At 33.9% G+C, this 16,601-nt stretch overlaps 1 protein-coding gene across 1 annotated transcript in view; it reads right to left on the reverse strand.

Annotated features, from left to right (window-relative positions):
• LOC136033696 (nitric oxide synthase-like protein) overlaps positions 1–16,601 on the reverse strand; it is a gene marked incomplete at its 3' end in the record, with an annotated part of 49,438 nt that overhangs the window by 24,473 nt on the left and 8,364 nt on the right. The window contains 4 exon segments of the mRNA XM_065714546.1: positions 2,674–2,813; positions 4,006–4,147; positions 6,181–6,272; positions 10,687–10,849. Of these exon segments, the coding sequence (XP_065570618.1) occupies positions 2,674–2,813; positions 4,006–4,147; positions 6,181–6,272; positions 10,687–10,849 (537 nt within the window).

Consider the following 16,601-nt stretch of genomic DNA (forward strand, 5'->3'; position numbering starts at 1 on the left):
TCTGGGAATGTCGCCAATAGAAGCGTTAAAGTTCCGTTTTTATATTCAAATTGAATATAAATAAACTAAAACGTCAAGTCGACTAATCTATGAGAATCTACAAAATCCAAAAAGTGAAGGAGTTTAAAATACTTTGTAAACATCAGTAAAAAAGCTCCGCGCCTCCTAGTAACAGAAAGGGATTTTGTTAAGCCCTATTATTTTTTTTTTATATTGTATTTTTTTCATAGTTAGAATCGAAGTACTTCTACATTACATGAAGTAAATTAAAACGTAAATACGATCCTTCTGGAATAGGTACATCGAAAACGAATTAACTTGTCTGTCTGGACCACAAAACACTATATGAAATGGTCAGGAATCATCAAAAGCCTTTTCGGACACAGCTGACATATTGTAATGCAATAAATTAAATATGTATTCAAATCAATGAATATATAGAAAATGGCTTTAATGTTTTATAGTCGGACGAAAAAAAAATGCACGGGTCAAATGTTCTATGTGATCACACATCTGATCACGTTTCTGATTACACATACATCACAAATACAAGATTTCATATATATATATATATATATATATATATATATATATATATATATATATATATATATATATATATATATATATATATATATATATATATATATATTCTATCACCTGACCCAGTAAATGGTCAGGAATTAATCAAGAAACGGCTACTTAACTAACCAAATATAAATAAATCTCGAGATCAAATTTGATCCAGAAATTAAAAAACAAATTATAAGGAATTCATAGAAAGGAAAATTAATTCAAAAAAGAATTCAAGGTTAAGATAGTTATTTTTTATATATTGATATATTTATATAATTTTAACAACAATTTAGAACAAAAATAAATATGATGAACCCAAAACCAAACGTTTGACGTGGGGTGAATACCCTACGTCATTAAAGTTCACTATAATAAGAAAGAAAGAAAGAAAAAAGAATACAAAATAAAAAATAAGAAAAAATATAAAATAATAATAATGCAAAGGGGGCAGCAACCACACACCATGTGATACTGTAGGATTACACTCAAAAACCAACTAGAAATCAAAACTGAATTTAACTAGAACCAAATCTCCTCCAAAAGCAACAAAACTAATATACATACTGATTTAAGAAATTTTCTTTCAATTTTCCTTTAAAATGAAGCATCTTCTTCATTTCATTGTCCAAATTATTCCATAAAAATAAAATTTGATACTTTCAGTTATATTACCTTTCAGTTAAAAAGACTTGGGCTGTACTGCGTACCATTTATTTTATTCACACAGAATAGATTAGGGGCATTGTTTTTTTTCTATTATTATTTTTATTTATTTTATTCGTTATTTTTATTTGCTAAAACAATTATTTTAAATTTATATATATAAATTCAATATGTTAAAAGTTCTCCTCGAGTCGACCCAGCTCTAAACGGGTATATGAAGAAATCTAGGGAAGGAAAGCAGGAAGGGTGTCCCCCACTCCCCATTGCAATTCCTGGCTGAAAGGCCACGAAACAGAGATCAGCACCGCCCGTTTGGACCTTAAGGGTCTAGTGCCGTCATACTTCATACTAAAAACAATTGCTCCTTTGGGCACAATTAGAACTGAACCAAACACACTAAAATTGGGCACAATTTCGCACGTACTAAAATTAGATTCGATTAGTCAAGTCTTAATTATCCTGGATCAATTTGATTTCTAATTAATTAAATAAAAAAAAACAAGTTTTTTTTTACTGAAAGTAAGGAGCAATATTAAAACCTAAAAGGTACAGAAATAATTACGTAATGAAGGGGTTCGCCCTCTCGTCAATACCCCGCTCTCTACGCTAGAGTTCAAATTTTGTTCCAATTCTTTAAGAATAACCCTTGAATCAAAAAAGCCGTTTAATTAGAATAAATTGCTCTTTTGAAAGTACTAAGAAAACTTTAGCGCAAGGAGCAAGGCACTGACGAGGGAGCAAACCCCTCATATAGGTAATAATTTCTGGTCGTTTTAAGTTTTAATGTTGCACCTTACTTTCAGTTAAAAAAAAAAAAAACATTTTTTTTTCTTGATGTCAAAAAAAAATTCCACATTTTTGCAGATGGAAGCTTGAAACCTCTATAATACGGTTGTCTGATACATTGAATCTTATGGTGTGATTTTCATTAAGATTATATGACTTTTAGGGGGTATTTCCTCCTTTTTTCGGAAATAAAGCAAATCTTCTCAGGCTCGTAACTTTTGGTGAGTAGGACTAAACTTGATGAAACTTGTATATTTAAAATCAACATAAAAATCTGATTCTTTTTGTGTATCTATTGGTATCAAAATCCCTTTTTTAGAGTTTCAATTACTATTGAGCCGGGTCGTTCCTTACTTACAGTTCGTTACACCGAACTGTTTGATAAAATTGGATACAACTAATCCGAAATAAAATGTCGAATACTGAACTCTAGCGACAATCTTATTACAAATTAAATTACTGGAAAGATCTGTATCCCTGTAAGGCTTTTAAATTCAAGCCATAATAGGACTATTGGCTTGTAGCAGTCCTATTACAGCGATGTAAAATTGCTAAATATTCAGTTTTGCCTTGTTTCCAATTTCCTTTCGTCCAGTTTAAATCTTATGAAGGTTAGAAGGCAACGAGTATAACGATCTTTTTACTTACTTGGGGTGACGAAGCGGTACTTGAAGAACCAAGTCTTCTGGAATATCGAAAAAATGCGCTTCTCCGTCACCAGCCTGAACTATGAGGGGTAATATATCTTGTCTCGTCCCTTTTCCAGCCCAACCAAGCTTTTGAGCAGCCTAAAAATAAAAAACGAATTATTAAGACTAAATAATTATAAAAGCAAAATATGACAAAGCACAAACTTTTTTCAGAAAACTTAACAAAATAGATGAATTTACAGAGAGGAAAGCTCGAGGTTGCAAAAAAAGTGACTTGTACAGAATTGCGAACGAACGGGATTGCCAAGAAGCAAAGGAATAGTTCAATATATAGCAATACTAAAAAACTTCGATTCTACGCCTCTGTTTAGCAGCATTTTTTTTTCTAAATTGGCATTTATGATGTTATCAGTGAATCGACAGCGCTTATTAATACTCTCCTAGCCTATATCTCCACCCCCCCCCAAACAAAATCCAATAATAATTATAGTCGGCAAGCACTGCTAATCTACAGTCAGCTTAGTAGATTGCACGTGTTTAGTCTTTTTAATCAAAGCAGATAGCAATTTTTTGACGTGGGGTGAATACCCTACGTCATTAAAGTTCACTATAATAAGAAAGAAAGAAAGAAAAAAGAATACAAAATAAAAAATAAGAAAAAATATAAAATAATAATAATGCAAAGGGGGCAGCAACCACACACCATGTGATACTGTAGGATTACACTCAAAAACCAACTAGAAATCAAAACTGAATTTAACTAGAACCAAATCTCCTCCAAAAGCAACAAAAAAGTTATTTTTTGTCTTTAGAGTTTTAATCTTCCTTGGTAGCAAGACACAAAAATTAGTTTAGAGTGAATTTAGAGATACAAAAATTATATTATAAAATATTTTTAATATTTTTGTTTTAATCTGAAGAGCTGAAGTTACCAACTTCTGCTAGAGAATTGTATTCCACTCAATAGCATTGCAAAAACTACTATAAATCTTTTTTTACTGTTAATATCTGGCAGTTAATAATTCAATAATCATATCTGCTATAATAAACTAACAATATAGCAATGTCAGAGCAGAAAATGGGCAACATTCATTTGACTGTTCAGGCTCGTAACTTGCTTTTCTATCCATAATCAGCTGCTTCACACTGCATACTAGTAGCTGAACCAATTATAAACATTAAAAATACAGGAAAAAAAAATTTCAGCAGCGAAAATCAAATTGAAAGGGACAAAACACGCGTCACTTTGTTTTTATGATTTTTTTTTTTTTTTTTTTTTTTTTTTTTTTTTTTTTTTTTTTTTTTTTTTTTTTACTTAAATTTTACAGACCTGAGTCAGCTCCAAGTTAAAAGGATCTCCAAGAAGGGTACCATCAGGTTGTTTATAGCATGCATATCCAATCATAGTAGAATTCCACACACGAAAGTCACATCTTCCTTTTTGACGGGGTGGAAACACCGTTATTGCTGATCTTAAAGAGTAAAAGCCATGATTAAAAACTATTTAGCATAAATTTAATAAGAGAACAATAAAACATGAAAGGCAAGTAATAATTCCCAAATCCAGCCTCAAAAGCTGTAAAACAGAAACAATGAAAATAAAGACAATACAATTACACCTGCTCACTATTGTAGTGACAAGGGAGAGTCTCATTTTTCAGTTTTTGATTCGTTGATTTTTTTTAGTTTCAATCTTTATCGGTTTTTAATTCTTCCTTCTATTAAATATTTTTTTTCTGCCGCTATTTTGATTCCGCTTTATTAAACTTGGTATTGTTTTACATTTATTTGTTTCATCCGTGTTTTTTCTGATGTTTTCTGTTTCACAAGTGTCATTACTTGGCATCAGACACAAAAGACACCGAACAAGAACGCAAAAAATATATCAGGTCTTTTCAAGATGGAAATACATGGAATGTTAGCCCAAAAACACATTCTTAAAAGTAAAATGAGACCAGTTGTACTATTTCACGAAAAAAATAGGGAGGGGGCAATATATTTCAAAATGTAAGAAGTGGCTCACTTTTTTTTATTCCAATTTTCTTTTTTTTTGGGGGGGGGAATACCAAAAAAGGTGTTTTTCAAAATCTAGAGCAGGGACAAACACTAGGGTCAAGAGCCTGAATTTACCTACAACCCATATTCCCCGATGCAGGCTGAAATCTTCAGGAATGTCTTAAAATAGTGGGCCTAAAGTGCACTATTTTGGTCTTGTAAATCATAATCCTTCTCTTTTCAAATTTAGAGCCCTTCTGGTAGGGTTACGAACTGTCACTCCTAAATTACAAACACACAATTTCCTATTCATCTTCTGCTTTACAAAATCTCAAGAAGATATACAATGTGTTCTTGTGTATTTTGTGAAAAAACGAAAGTTTCAATTCTCCATACTCATACAGATTATTTCCGAGAGTAGATTATGAAAACGATCTTCACAGATACTCACAACCTTGTTTGGGGTGTTGGTACACATTGACACATTGAGAAAAAGGGATCTATATCCAAAGAAGCTATCACCAGAAATGCACAGGCTAGCAGTGCCGTCAGAAAGCTAAAAAAGACTTTGGAGATCTAGCACTTAATCCCAACGGCTTAAGCTTCTCATGTTGATAGAAGTGTTCTGCCCCTCCTCGACTCTACGCGTCAGAAATATATCGTCTCAACCAAAAGGAAGAGAGAAGAATCTAGTTTTGAAAACGAGTGCCCCCGTCGACTGCTTGCGTCCCCCCGACTCACAAGATAATGAACAGGAACGCAATGAATATAAAAGGGTCAGTCATCTCTCATTAGGAACAAATGAAGGCGACGATGGAGTTACTTTGGATACGTGATGCGCATGAGTAATTCCACAATTCCCAAGCAGTCTGTCCTTAGCCAAGTCAAAGTAGTCAAGACTTTTGGCTACTCAAAAGCAACCTACGAAACGTTGCCTTACAACTGGTCTCTTTACAACCAGAGTGAGAAGAAAAAATAACAACCATTTTGGTCGTGTTTGACGTTACATCTGGACATTACTTTATATTGTTTGCTGAATCCTGTAAACGAGCATTCAGCAGAAGGATAAAATCTAGTTGTGATATTCGTTTAGTAAGAGACAAGTGAAATATCAGGCACCGTCATGTCCAGGTATCGCGACGAAAAAAGAGTAAATTTTACTTGTTTCCCGTGTACACAAGTTGGAAGCTTAAGGGATTCAGGGTTTTTTTTTCAATAGAAAAACCTCTATGTCTCGTACGAAAAATTTCCCTCGTGTTCCTTAGTCATGTCTTAGTCAATGTCCTAAACAGTCTAAACAGTTTTTTTTTCAAATTACAATCATATTGTAAAAGAGTTCAATTTCCAATGGTGAAATTCAATAGCAGATCGTCACAGATTATATTTTCAAATACACTACCCAGCTTAACTAGCTTTAAAATTTGATAGAGCCTCCGAAAGTACAGTTAACAAGACGATAATACCATAATAAATTTGAGAAGAAACACTTATAAAAGGGAGAAAATCTTACCGTAGAATTCCACCATTTGTGGCGTATTGTAGGTGGGTACACATGGCTTCAAACATTCCCTGTGCTGTACCAACATGACGACTATCAAATACCTAAAAGAGGGATGAGATTTGATGTAAACACCAACCAGAGGAGCAAATACAACTAACAACTAATTCATTTTTATAAACTTTGCTGCAAAACTACTCTGAAGCAATCTCTTGTACCTTTTTTCCTTAAGCTGATTTGTAACCGAGATTGCCAAATGCAAACCTTCAAACTCGTCAGAACGAAAGAGGGAAAAAAACAACATACTACACACAAGTCTGGCCTTAAATGTTTACCGTTCACTCTTAACTTTCACTCCGTCAACACACAAAGCAAGATTGTTTGTGAACTGAACTTTGCAGTCCGTGTTGACGACAAAGCACCATAAAATATGTACCATACCAGTACTAATCTTATTTGAAGCTTTTTCAGCGCTTAATACTCAAGTTGAACACGTTATAAAATCTTGATATCTAAATAAAATTACGAAATTATACTGAAGTTAAGGCGTAAAAGATATTGCAGCCGCTACAAAAAAATGTATTGCACGACGTGAATCTTCATAAATGTCACGGTAAAGTATCGTACAAGACGTGTGTATGGAATCTTACCAACAGAAGGCCCGTCATTTCAATAACAGTTTCTCATGAATTATAAAAAAAAGAAAATATTTCTGCAAGATTTTCAAAATTTTCTAATCACTGTATTTTTTCCAAATGCAGGGCTAGCGTCTCAGAAAAGCTTAAATCCAAAAATTGTGATATCTGTTGGCTCAAATTATAACAAAGTAGAGGCTTTCCTAACTTTCAGTAACGAATTCAAGTTTCTTCTTTAAGTCTGACTTTGATATGCATGTTCGTTTTTTAAAGGTAAAATTTGTAATCACCTTATCATGTAAGTAATTCTAGAAAAAGGCACAGACAACTCAAACAAGTAATAATAACAATATTCATTTAGATTAATGACATAAATGTCAGAATTAACTAACTAACCAACTAAAAAAAAACAAAAAAAAACGATAAGATAAAGATATTTAATTTCAAAAAACGTCTATCACAAGCTCCGAAGGACCGAATTCGCATTTCGGAGTCATAAAACCATTAAAAAAAAAAAAAAAAAAAAAAAAAAAAAAAAAAAAAAAAAAATAGTAGCACAACAACTAAAAAACTGGCTAAACAATGTCATAAACAACAAAATCAGAAAGTCAAAGCCATTCATTAGTTAAAAAAAAAAGAAAGACAAGAAAAATTAAGCTTTAAAATGGAAGAAAGTTAAAAAGGTAAGAACTAGAAAAGAACTAAAAAAGAGTGAGATAAAACTAGCGTTGGAAAGGTTTAAAAGAGAACATATAAACAAATGAGAGGGAACGAAAGAATCAAACGAACACAAAACTTTGGTATCACAAGTACCAAAGAAAAAAAGGGAAAACTAGCGGTTTATTTTATAAGTAATGAATGGGGAAAAGGTTTTTTCAGACCTAGATGTTAAGCAGCGAATGGAGGACAAGATACGAACGGATTCAGACACAGTGCATGGCAGGTGGTGTCTGGATAGGGAGTGTCTCTTGGGGAAAATATTTTCCTTAAGAAGGTTTATTATTGCATTTTTCTTTTTGCATAACGGAGGCAAAACATTCCTCTGTTGTGCTCAAGAGTTTCCAGCTTGGTCTTTTTTAGAAGGAGCGGATGGTACCTTGGCTTCTTTAAAAATTATTCTCAGGGCTCTTTTTTGAATAGATTCAATTTTTTCTGATTCATCACGAGACATGCCAGGATGCTCAACTGGTCATGCATATTCAAGATGCGGGCGGACAAAGGAAATACAGATCGGTAAAGAATGGAATGGGGGGGGGACGTTAAATTTATTCAAGAGCTTAAGGAGAGACATGGACGCATTAGCTTTATGGAAATATTTTTAGCGTGGATATCCCACTTTAAATTAGATGAAATTGCAATCCCAAGTAATTTAAAGGAAGACACAGAAATATCTGGAGGAATAAGGTTGAGGAAAAGGTGTGAGGTTTTAAGGAAACGTATTGGCATTATAATAGATTTAGAGGGGTTTACTCTCATGTCTAAGACCGCAGCGTCATCTGCAATATCATTGAGGATACTCATAGGGTTGCTTACAAAGTTTCGGAAGCAGGCTCCAACAACCGTTAGTAACAGAAAAAAGGAGGGACCTAGGAGAGTACCTTGGGGTAATCCATTGTGAACGAGGAGAGGACTGGAATAACGATTCTGATATTTGCCTTCCTGTGTTCTATTTGATAAAAAGGAGGCAACCAATTTAACCAGGAAAGGATCAATATTGAAATCAGTTACAAATTTCTCAACCAAAATATTGTGGTTAAAAAGGTCAAATGCTTATTGAAGGTCAATGGAAATTAAATTTAGCCAGCAATTAGGTTTTTCGAGAATTTTTCCAATTGAGTCAATAAGAAAAAAAAGTAATGGGAAGTAGAAGCGGATGTGATATTCCCGAATTGTCTCTGGACAGTAAAAGGTAGGATTTTCTCCTTTACCCAATCTCCAAGGAATCTTCATATAGTTTAGAGAACATAGGAGTAAGTGAAATAGGATGAACACCTTCAACACTAGGTTTTCCGCCTTTCTTATTCAAGGGGGTTATGAGACCCTGTTTCCAAATTTGCAGATACTGGCCAAACTCAGTAATCTCCTTGAAAATAACAGACAAGGGCTTTAAGTCTAAGTCACTGAAAGCACTAATAGGAAGAAAAGGGATATCTAAAGGGCAACACTTGTTTTTTGTAGTTTCCCAATTTTTCTTTTGATATGAGACAGAGATATGGAGGGGAAAGCAGGTGGGAGAATATTAATGGGTAATTGATAAGACAATGCCAGAAGGCTCTGTACGATAGAAGCAAGGAACTTGTTAAGATTATTACCAGTAACTTCTGGGGATTCAGGTAATTTGAAATCAAGTTGGTATAGACTCCTACCACATAACTTTTTTTTACCTCGGAGTACCAAATTCTTAGTTTTTTGGTAAACAATTCTTTGACCTTGTTCTTGAAGTAGGATCAGGCAAATTTTACGTATTTATGTTGTATTACGTTTGTCACTGGAGGACTTTTTAAATCTTTTTTCTGGGAAAGAAATTATATATTTTTGCTTTAGCTTTTTGTGAAAGGTAGTGACTTTTTCATGAAGACCATGCAAAATTATAAATATCAGACCAATCCTCAGTATTCAACCACGTTTCAAAAGAAAAAAGGCCAGCATTTTGAAGAGGGTGGAAAGAGCCATAAGTTACTGAGAATGTATATTTGAAATTAAAAAGGGGGACAGGAGGAGGGGAAAATGATAACTCTTACCCAATGGAGGCAAGGCTGAGGGGGGACTGTAGAAATTATTCAGATAGTTAGCATGACATCTAGAGAGGAATTTCCCCTAGTTGTTGGTATTTTAACTATTTGCCTAACTTTTAGAGAGGAGCATATTGAATTCATCGTAAGTTCATTGGGATTACAAACCAGAAAAAGTCCTGCGCTTGAGTACTTAGAGACAACAAAATCAGCGCTGGTCTGCAACTGCTGGAGAAATTTGCGTTTTGCATCAACATTTTGGTTTGTCCAGTAATAGAAGAAAGCTATTGCAATGGATATTATAGGGACGGGGGAGTATTTTAGGTATAATACTTTGCCAAAGGATTTCATCGTACTCAGATAAATTAAGAACAGGAATAATTTTAGAAAAAAATATTTAAACTAGAATATCATATGTTAGAAATAAATGAAAGAAATGGTTTCCATTGATATTTATTTTAAAAGAGTTTGATCTGGTAAAATTTCAACAATGACATTTACAGATGGCAAAGCAGTAATTAGGTGTGTGAAGACTAGGTGGCAGATGAGCTTTTCCTTGGACAGAAATTTGTAGAAGCTGCTGGTCGAAAGGAAAATAAACGAGTCATCTCTTATTTATGATTAACTGAGACAAAATTATAAAACATTCTTTTGTTTGTTGGTTTTTCCTTTTTTTGGACTAAACCAGAATTTTGTGCATGCTTCCAAATCTAGCGTACCCCACCAGATTTGGACACACAACTTTTATTTTTGAAACATTATTCTTATTCTTTTTCAGTCTTAACTCTTCCTCCCAGCTTATTCAATTGCACTAGGTAGTTTATTTAAGCGGTTACTTATTTAACATCACTAAAAGTTTAATATAAAAAATTAGCGGTAACTAGATCTTCTAGGGCTTCTATGAAATTTTTCGATGTTATTTTAGTCAGAGGAAGAAGAATTTGGAGGATACTGCATTTGAAAGAAAAGGACGGAGAGTTAATCAATGCTAAACAATAGCCAATCATGCATATTTTATGGACGTTACAAAAAAAAACTATTAAACGCTTTAAATTGGGCTTTAAGACTAGCTATGTGGACAAACTAAACTGTTCTTCCGCAAAGCAAGTCTATTTATCTTAAATTAATAAGTTTAAAACTGTGAATTGTACCTGTAGCTTTTTCCATTGGATACGTCCAGGACAACGTGGGGCATTCCTCCAGGCAACTGTAGCACCATATTTCAATTCTTCAGTTTTCATGATGTAACCATCTGATTCTTCGATCTGCGTTTTAATTTCGCTCCAACGGTTTAGATGCTCAGCAGATCCAAATCTAGCATGATGGGACCAGAGAATTTTAGTAGCCCCCACAAAGGGTAGAAATGCCACCACAGATAAGTAAATTGTAGACAAGGAAGATAAGTCAATATTCATTGTGATTACAGTTTCAGTACTTTTAAATGGTATCTTCTTTTTTTCTTATGGGAAAAATCACAAGTATGTAATTTGACGTTAATGACGTGAAAAACAGGGAATAAAAAAAATCAGTTATCGGTTATTTCCAAATCTATTAAATCTATTAAGCGACAAGTAAATGCTCGGAGAGCATGACTCTTCAAAAAAAGAAAAAAATATTTTTCAATATAGCCTGAAACTATCCTCTTTTTAAGATTCATCAATACTTATCAAGAATTCCTGTTGTCAATAGAGGCAAAAATAACCAAAAATGGCCCAAACAGCTACTTTGCAAACTTTTAAAATTTACCATTTGAAAAGATTCGAGTACAAATTCAAAATATCACGTTTTAAATTAAATTAAATTACAAAGGAGGCATAGGCTTAGATTGAAAGTTAGTCATCTATGATGTATTCACCTTATTTTGTACTAGTGTGCCAAATAAGAACCTGGGAGCTTCAATTTTAAATCAGATTTGCAAAAAAGGGTGCCAAGAACTTACACAAAAATAGTTCAATTAACAACACTATACTTAAAGACTTTCCAGCTATAGGGTGGGTGCAAATCGCATATAGGGCGAAACCCCAATTTTTCACAGAACTAGAAACTAAATTGCTTCTAAACTTTTTATTTCATTTAGACATGGAGGCATTTACAATCGAAGTGTTTCATTGCAATCAGTGGAAGGAGAATAGCAATTGTTGCAATCCTTTTTGGTTACAATCGCTTGTATGAGGTGTGCATGCAGCAGTCAGGTACACAAAACAGCCATATATTATTTGAATAACGATCTGCTAATGACAACTTTTCAACACAAAGAAGATTTGAAATTAGGGTAATTCATCGCTATACTTGCGAACATTGGACAGAAAAGAAGAGCAGGGGTGCCTCCCTGAAACAATGGTTCCAGGTCTCAAACCCTTTTTTCATTTCTCATTTCAGTTTTTATTCATTTATGGAATTCCACGGAGATAGTCAGGATCTCTGATCCTCCTTGTGCAAAAACGGCGGTAATGATTTCCCTTACACATTTTGTTCAGACAAAATATGTGCTGTAAAGAATAACAACCAAAGGGCACAACTTCAACATTTTTACAGCGTAATTTCAGGCGAAAGTCTTACCGGCTCCAATGCACTTCCTCTATTTCATCCAATCTCCAGAAAGTTTCTATTTAAGAACATAAATTAATGTTTTTCTTTGAATGTCACAAATCCTATGTTCATTTGTGTTTTAATCGAAATCAGATGTGAAAGAAGACATTTTTTTTTTTTTTTTTTTTTTTTTTTTTTTTTTTTTTTTTTTTTTTTTTTTTTTAGGCGCTTGAGCTCCACCAAAACGTCTTGAAAAAAGGAAATTAGCTTAATGTATTGTAGCTTAGTCGCTTAATTTATCAACTATTTGAAAACGGTTTTAAAATAATTTGTGTTTGTTAACAAGTCTATGAAAGGAGAAGATGTTGATCATTTGAACGGACAAAAAGTTAAATCAAAAGGAGTTATTTCTTCTGAAGAGATTAACTTACAACTTGCATATTATCATACTGGAATTATTAGATATAGCACCATTAGAATTTGTTCAAAGAGAAGGACAAGATGAAGCCAGTGGAGTCAATAAAATGGGAGAGGCGATTACCCAATAGATTCTGAAAACACAGTTTTTGTTATTTTAAGAAAGAAATTAATAAAACAATAGCGTCTTACATCCACCCTAGACTTTGATAGATACTATTTTTCTCTATATTCTAACAAAATAGAAAAAAAACTTTACAATCCCCCCCCTTCATTTCATCGATTGATATTCCTGTAAAAGAGACGTGAATGTACATGCTATGAACGATTTTAGCTGATAATGGTAGTTTTAGCAAAGCCTGGCAACAATGAGTGAAGGTAGCCCCTTCATGACACCCCTATCGGCTGAGCAGATAATACTCGCTTCAAAGTAAGTGAGGGGGACCTGGAAGCTAGCTGAAATACCTAAATGTAAAAAAGTATGTTTAAAATCCTCAACAAACAGCCAACTCACGCATAGACACCCACATAGTAGATCAGTAATGACGCCAGCCAGCCCTTCATCCTATCCTTTTAAGATAAAAATAAATCCTAGATGGGTGTAAAATTCAAAAAAGTTTTGTTTTCTAACAATGAAATCATTTCTATACCTTAGTCCCCTATAGATATACCTTTGGGGATAACAAGACCCCACATAGCTCTTATAAAAGGGTCACAAGTTAAGCAATTTGCCCACTGTTCACACATATTTAGATTTACTACTATGTATCTTTTTGTGAATAAAAACTTGCCAAAAAAAAATTTGTAAATTTTATTTATTAAAGTTACGAAAATTACACCCTATTTTTCATCAAAATTGCATTCTTTGCAATAACATAAATAAAAGATAATTCTGAACGTCTTTGTTCACTCTAATATATTCGAACGCAGTCAATAATTGTAGTGGCAGTTCTGGCCCCTCTTGCGCCTGGGGAAAAACCCTGATTAGAATTCTCCCTTTCTCCAAAACCTTGCAGCACAAATTCTAACAAAATTGCTACTTATTAGCAACAAAATTGATCAACGAAATTTTTATTTATTTAAATCTGACTTTTCTTACTTTACATGGGCAAATAAAAATCTCGGATTCAATTTCTTTATGTCCACTGCCAACCGCGCCCTTTACTTTATTTCAATTAAAATGAAATTTTAAAAATCGCAAAATCTTTGTAACTCTTATATCATTCATTTGAAAGTTTACACCCCCCAAAATTTTTTCGCCCGGGGCAAGTGCCTCATCTGTCCCGCTAAAACCACCTCTGGTAGAGTGGTAAGTATCAAATTAAAATAAAAGGCAAAAATTTAGCGAGATAGATGTGACTGGTTTTTACTGCATAACAGATTACATATTGGTGGAATGTTTGACACAGCTGGGCGTCAGACTATTGGACGTAAGAAAAAATAATTTGAAAATTAAAAACCCAACAGTAGAAGCCAAAACAATTTTCCTTAGAAAAGTTTACATTAGGTTTTTTTAGGACTTTCATTCTTTCATGTTTATAAAATCCTAAGAAATCCTTTTCTTATGTATTTTATTGGAATGCACTTTGTTCATTCGTGTGGTCAATCATTCACTGGAGAATGCAAATATTGTAAAAAAAAGGTGCTGATTTCAAAAAGTTCGTGGCAACGAACAGTAAGTGAATATGGAGCGCATGCTAATAGTAACCGAGACTCGAAAATAGTAGTTTTGACAGTGGTACATACGTAGAAAAATTTTGATTTTTTTAGTGATCCTAAATATGCAATATTCATCAAGTTTCAGGTTACCCAAAAAACTCAAGAGCCTGAAAAAATTTACCTGATCTTCAGAAAAAGCGAAAAACACCAACAAAAGGGCAAGTGGTCTTGATGAAAATAATAAAACCAAATCAACATATCTGAGAACCCTGCAGCCCCAGTAGATACTTCAAGTTCTAATGTGTAAAATACAAAATTACGTTTTGTGTACATGGACACAGAAGTGTTTTTATATGTTTTTTTTTTTTGCCTTCCCATTGATAATCATCTCGAACCAATGGTCCCAGATTATCATTACATAAAAAAACAAGTTTCATCAACTGAAAGTAAGTAGCAACATTAAAACTTAAAACGAACAAAAATTATTACGCATATGAAGAGGTTCACCCTCGTCAATACCTCGTTCTTTACAATAAAATTGGAATCTTGTTCCAACTGTTTAAGAATGACCCCTGAATCACAAAGGCCGTTTAATTAGAATAAATAGCTCTTTTGAAAGTAAAAAGAAAAATACTTTAGCAGGGGTGTCTGATACGGTGAATCTGACGGTGTGATTTGTATTAAGATTCTATGGCTTTTAAAGGGGGTGTTTCTCCTTTTTTCGAAAATGAGGTAAATTTTCTAAGGCTCGTAACTTTTTATGGGTAAGACCAAACTTGATGAAACTTACATATTTGAAATGAGCATACAAATTTAATTCTTTTGATGTATCTATCGGTATCAAAATTCCGTTTTTTAGACTTTCTGTTGCTATTGAGCCGCGTCACTCCTTAACTACAGTTTGCTTCCAAGAATTGTTTGATCTTAGTCCCTTGGCGACATGGGCGACATGTCCTTGGGCGACATGAAATTTTCATGTCGCCCATTTCTGGGGCGACATGAAAATTTCTTCAAGATTAAACAAATCAGTTTTATTGGTAAAAAAACAAAAATATTGCAAAGATTTTTGATATACCGTAAAAATTGCAAAGATAAAATTTATTAGGAATGATTTAGTATTGGATCTTTTTTTCGGTATATGATATGTTTGAATACAGATGACTGAAAACTTTGCGTTTGGGAGAGACCGAAATTCCTTTATTGAGGTTTTTTCACAGCACTCTCCCCTCCAAGGAGGGTGAAAAAAAATCTTAAAGCAACGTGTATGTTATCCCACCCCAACTATTGTTCATTGGTATTTTACGAATTAGGATTTGTTTGATAAAACATTGCATTGTCAGTGTTAATGTGTCTCATTTAGGACAAACTACAAATAAGAGACAAATAATACCAAATAATAATAACGCGAATGAACAGACGCCCAAGTTAACCTTCGATATAAAATCTTCATTTGTCATGGCTGCAATATCAGCTTTTTTCTATAAATGAGTTTTATGTACCCGCCCAGTCGCAAGTGCTTTTTTGTATCTTTCTTTGGGCGTCTTCTTGGATCCCAGGGGCGAGTTGCAGGAAAGGATCAGTAGCTGACAACCTGACTCAACCAAAAGGGAAAAAAGAGATAATGCTAACCATATACGAAAAGCAACCGTAAAGAATGCTTCAGCAAACCAGCGACCTATAGTAAAGAGAAAAAAAGGCTCCTGGAGCACCAAAAAGAAAGAGGGATTTTGCTGATTTCGTAAAGCTGATCATCGTATGGGTCAGCAAAGGTGGTAGACAAACCCTCAAGGATGAAGATGTTGTCCTTCTTATGGAACCAAAGATTATGGAAGACAATCTGAACTGTTCTCCTGATATTGTCTTGGTGAAATTAGAGGGCAGCATAACAAAGGAGAGATGCAAAGATGGCATCGTCGGTCAAGGAGGAGGTGAATAACTCAGGAGAGAGATGCTTAGCCCTAGCCCTAGGATACATATCCCTGATAAGAAATTTTTCCATCGACTATGCAAAAGTGGGATAACTGGAGAAGCTTTCGAGGCTGTTGGTGGCATGAAATCAGTTTCATTTCTCAAGGAGAGATTGGCCTAAGAAAGACTCACATTAAAGAAGGAAAACAAATCGAACAACATTTGGCAACTGATGAAGATCTGACTGGGAAAATACAGGAGCGGGACTACCGTCTCCCATTTGGAATGAGGTTTTAACACTGTTAAAACATCTTTTTGAGGGAGCTTCGAAACATATTTTATAATGATGCCAGCATATATGCCAAAGGACTAGAATTTTGGAGGCTAATCTGCATCATTTTCAAGAAGCCGCCTATAATCTTGGAAAGTTGCTGGGAGAGACGCGGACAAGTATAGCAACGGCATAGGAGCCATGTACCATCACCAGAAAAATTATACAGAAGATCAGAGAGGCAGAACTCCATCTCCATTATGGGCTAATTACCACTCCAAG

The sequence above is a fragment of the Artemia franciscana genome, chromosome 12, assembly GCF_032884065.1.
Source record: "Artemia franciscana chromosome 12, ASM3288406v1, whole genome shotgun sequence".
NCBI lineage: Eukaryota > Metazoa > Arthropoda > Branchiopoda > Anostraca > Artemiidae > Artemia > Artemia franciscana.